The following is a 3,979-nucleotide window of genomic DNA, read 5'->3' on the forward strand; positions in this document are numbered from 1 at the left end:
GGGGAGCAGCCTGGCAAAGTGGGAGGGGTCCCTGCCCATGGCAGGGGTGGCACTGGATGGGCTCTGAGGTCCTTTCCACCCAAACCATTCTGGGTCCTGTCCCTCCAGGCCCTTGTCCAAAGTCTCTCTCCAGCTCTCTCAGAGACTCCCTTCAGGAGAATTCTGCTTTTCCAGATCTCCCCACACTCACCCTGTGCTTCCCCCATCGTTGTATTTCTGTGCCAGTACAAACTTCCTGTCCAGCACATTTAGCTCCAGTTACTCGCAGTGACAGTAGTTAATGAAGGTGTTTTTGGTTATGGTTATTCCCATCATTTCTGCTTCCCTCCCCAGGCATTTGGGGTGGTTGTGCTTGCCATTCCCTGTGGGAATTGCTCACGTGTGCTTTTCCCCACAGCGAGGGCCACGGGAAGCTGACGGTGTTCTCAGTGAAAGCCATGCTGGCCACCATGTGCGGGGGGAAGATCCTGGACAAGCTCAGATGTGAGTACTCCCACGAATCCGAGCATTTATGGAATGTTTCCTTCCCTGTGTTTGTTGTGTTGAGTTCTGGAAGCTTTTTTTTTTTTTGCTGATTTACACTGACCTGGAGCTGTGCTGGGAATCCCAGAATTCCAGAGTCAGTGAGGCTGGAAAAGCCCTCCCAGCCCATCCAGTCCAAGCTGTGCCCAATCCCCACCTTGTCCCCAGCCCAGAGCACTGAGTGCCATGTCCAGGCCTTCCTGGGACACCTCCAGGGATGGGGACTCCACATTTTTTTTCCATGTTCCAGCTCCTGGTGATCCCAAGCCCATTTCTTTAGTTTTAAGCTCTTGGGCACTTCTTTAAATGGAAAACTTGAGGGCTGATTTTCCAAGATAAATGTCACAGTTGTCACCATTTCCCTCCTTTGAGGGTGTTGGAGGCTCCTGTGAATCTTCTGCTTCCCTGAGGCTCTCTGCACCTTCTCACTCTGTAATTCCAGCTTCTGACGTCAAATCCTGGAATAGTTTGGGTTGGAAAGGACCTTAAAGCCCATCCAGTGCCACCCCTGCCATGGGCAGGGACACCTCCCACTGTCCCAGGCTGCCCCAAGCCCTGTCCCTTCCCCTGAGCCCTGCTGACTCCGGGGCACAGTTCCTTTCCCCTCTGAGCAGGTTCCCAGCTGCTCTGGGCTGGTGGAACTGACCCATGATCCAAACCCCAAATCCTGCTGGACAAAGGAGATGGAGCAGGATTCCTCAGCCTGCAGAGAAAACTGGTGGTGAAAGAGGGTTCTGCAAAATCCTGAGCGAGGTGGGGACTAGCAAACAGCTGCTCCTTCCCCTTCCAGCTGCTCCTTCCCCTTCCAGGGCAGGGACCCAAGGCAGCAACTGCAGTGAGCAGTGACAGATGGAGAAGCAGAGACCAATTCTGCCTTGACCTTCCCAGAGGATGTGTGGGGTATCAAACAGCCCCAGCCCTCGGCTGCTCCTGGAGCCACTTCCACTGCAGGCAGGGCCATCAAAGGCTGCCGAGTGCCCGGGGATCTCAGGGAGGAGGAACACGCCGGGAATGTGCCTGCCCGAGCCATCTGCTCTTGGGAGGAACGGGCTTCTGATCTCCCTGCCTCAGCTGGTCCCTGACTCTTGATTTCTTCTGAGCTTTGTGACTGTGCTGCTTTGGTTTTCCCCTTCCTTTCCCCCTTGTCTCCCTGATTACTGACGCCCTTCACCCCCAAAATCTCCTTGTCCAGAGGGATCGCATCCCAGCTGCCCTTCCCGGAGCAGGCTGGGGCACGAGGCTCTCTGGAAGCCCTGGGGGTTGTATTTTTAGCGTTTCCTCATCCCGTGATCAGCCATGTCAATGATGCCAGCTCGGTCTCTGCCCTTGCTGGGGACAGGACGATGGCCCAGGAGTGTCCCCGTGTCCGATGGCACACACGGACTGGGAGAGCCTCAGCGGGGCCCTTCCCTGGCTCTGCAATGGCTGGTTTCCTGGGACGTGCTCTCCTCACAGAGCAGCTCCTTGGGGTGCTGTGCAAGGCAGGATCAGGGCATCCCGGGATCCCTGAGGCTGGAAAAGCCCTCCTGGCCCATCCAGTCCAAGCTGTGCCCAAATCCCCACCTTGTCCCCAGCCCAGAGAACTGAGTGCCACCTCCAGGGACGGGGACTCCAAACCTCCAAGGCCTGAGCAGAAATCCCTGCTGATGTCCACCCTGAGCCTGCCCTGGCCCAGCCTGAGGCTGTTCCTCTCATCCTGTCACCATTGCCCTTTGAAAGGATACAATCACATCCTGGTTTTATCATTTCCATTTTCACTGCTCATCCCCCATGTGGAAGTTTCCCCCTTTGACAATAAACTGACTTTTTCAGCAGCAAGGCAGATGTTGGTGGGCTTTGGAGGGGTTTTTAGTTTACCCCTGGCACAGCCTGGTCTGTTCCCTCTCATTTTCAGTTGATTTCCATACCTTTAATTTCTCTCTCTTTAGGGTCACTGGACTCCTGCTGCCTGCTCAGCTCAGGTGAACGTCCTGAGCACACCCAGGGGGATTTCAGTCCATTTTGGATACAATTGTGCTGTGTCCTACCCACCCCACCTTGCCAGGGTCATTGCAGGCCTTCAGCTCTTGTGCAGGGGCCACTTCTGGAGAGATCCTGCTCCAGAATGGATTTGGATTCTGGAAGTTTGGCTCTCTAATTTTAGTTGTTCCTGTTGTTCATTTTGTGAGCATTTTCATCCAGACTTTTTTTCCACATTCAGTTTGCAGGTTAAATCTAATTTTTCTGGCTGGCTTATTTTTCTAAAATACAGAAATACAACATTTTCCCCCATTTTTTTAGTTTTCCCCCCCATTTCTCCTAATACATTCTATTTTATAACATTGTTCAAGAGACCTGCAGTTCAAGCTGCTCTGTTCAGTCAGTGAGACAAATTCCAGGTAGCTTTATTCCTCTTGACTTAGGCATTGTAGGCTTCTTCCTGAGCTCGTTCTTTCAGGAGATTGGGATAATTTCTCCAGTTACTAGAAATGTGCCTTTCTGAAAGTGGTGTTTTTTATGAAGCTGGTTTTGATCACTGAAATGAAGGTTATTTTCCAGCATGAAAAAAAAAAGCCAGCATGAGCTTTTTGATGTTTAATTACTGCTGATGCCCAAAATAACAGCAGAGAGGGTTCAGTGCTCCTGAGGAGATCTGTCACATCTTGGGAAATTCTAGGTCTTGTTAACATTGCTGAAATCTTCCTTTAGAGAGTGCCCTGGCTCTGGGAGTGCCTCAGAGGCCCGGCTGGCCGTTTGAGAGATGTTTTCCCAGGAGATTTTGGATCCCAGGGCACTTCTGTTTCCTGGGACATCATTCTCTTGTCATGCTCTCTGCATCCCTGCTGCTGGGATTTGCCTTGGCTGGGGCAGGGGGAGCTGAGCTCTGTGGGGAGGGGACCAGGGACTCCCGAGGCTCGGGAGGCTTTGTCCATCCAGAGAGAGGAGCAAGGACAGGGAGTGGGGCAGCTGCAGCCCTGCTCTCCTCTCCTTCTGTCCTTGCAAACACCAGGGAGCATCTGCTCAGCCCCTTTTGCTTTCAGGAGCACATTTGTCCCCCCAGAGCTCCTTACAAACTGTAACTCCTCTCATCACAAACGTTCTCAGAATCCCAGAATGGATTGGGCTGGAAGGAACCTTAAAGCCCATCCAGTGCCACCCCTGCCATGGGCAGGGACACCTCCCAGTGTCCCAGGCTGCTCCCAGCCCCAATGTCCAGCCTGGCCTTGGGCACTGCCAGGGATCCAGGGGCAGCCCCAGCTGCTCTGGGCACCCTGGGCCAGGGCCTGCCCACCCTCCCAGGGAACAATTCCTTCCCAATCGTTCAAATCTAAAATGGGATCTGATTCACCTTCCCACTTGCCCACCTGTGCTGTACCTGGGGATGGGGTCGGTGCCCTCAGCTTCTGATGGCTCCGGGCAAAGCTGGGAAGGGGCTGGAGCAGCAGGAGCGGCTGAGGGAGCTGGGAAAGGGGCTCAG

The 3,979-nt window shown here is 53.8% G+C and overlaps 1 protein-coding gene across 6 annotated transcripts in view; it reads left to right on the plus strand.

The window, feature by feature from the left end:
* The window catches only part of DTNB (dystrobrevin beta), a 121,634-nt gene that overhangs the window by 17,474 nt on the left and 100,181 nt on the right, over positions 1-3,979 (plus strand). For all 6 annotated transcript variants that reach the window (XM_017743531.1, XM_017743550.1, XM_017743545.1 and 3 more), the window contains exon 5: positions 398-483. In XM_017743531.1, coding sequence (XP_017599020.1) covers positions 398-483 — 86 coding nt within the window. The remainder of the gene's footprint in view (positions 1-397; positions 484-3,979) is intronic.

Source organism: Corvus brachyrhynchos, unplaced genomic scaffold, assembly GCF_000691975.1.
Source record: "Corvus brachyrhynchos isolate BGI_N302 unplaced genomic scaffold, ASM69197v1 scaffold211, whole genome shotgun sequence".
In the NCBI taxonomy this organism is placed as follows: Eukaryota; Metazoa; Chordata; class Aves; order Passeriformes; family Corvidae; genus Corvus; species Corvus brachyrhynchos.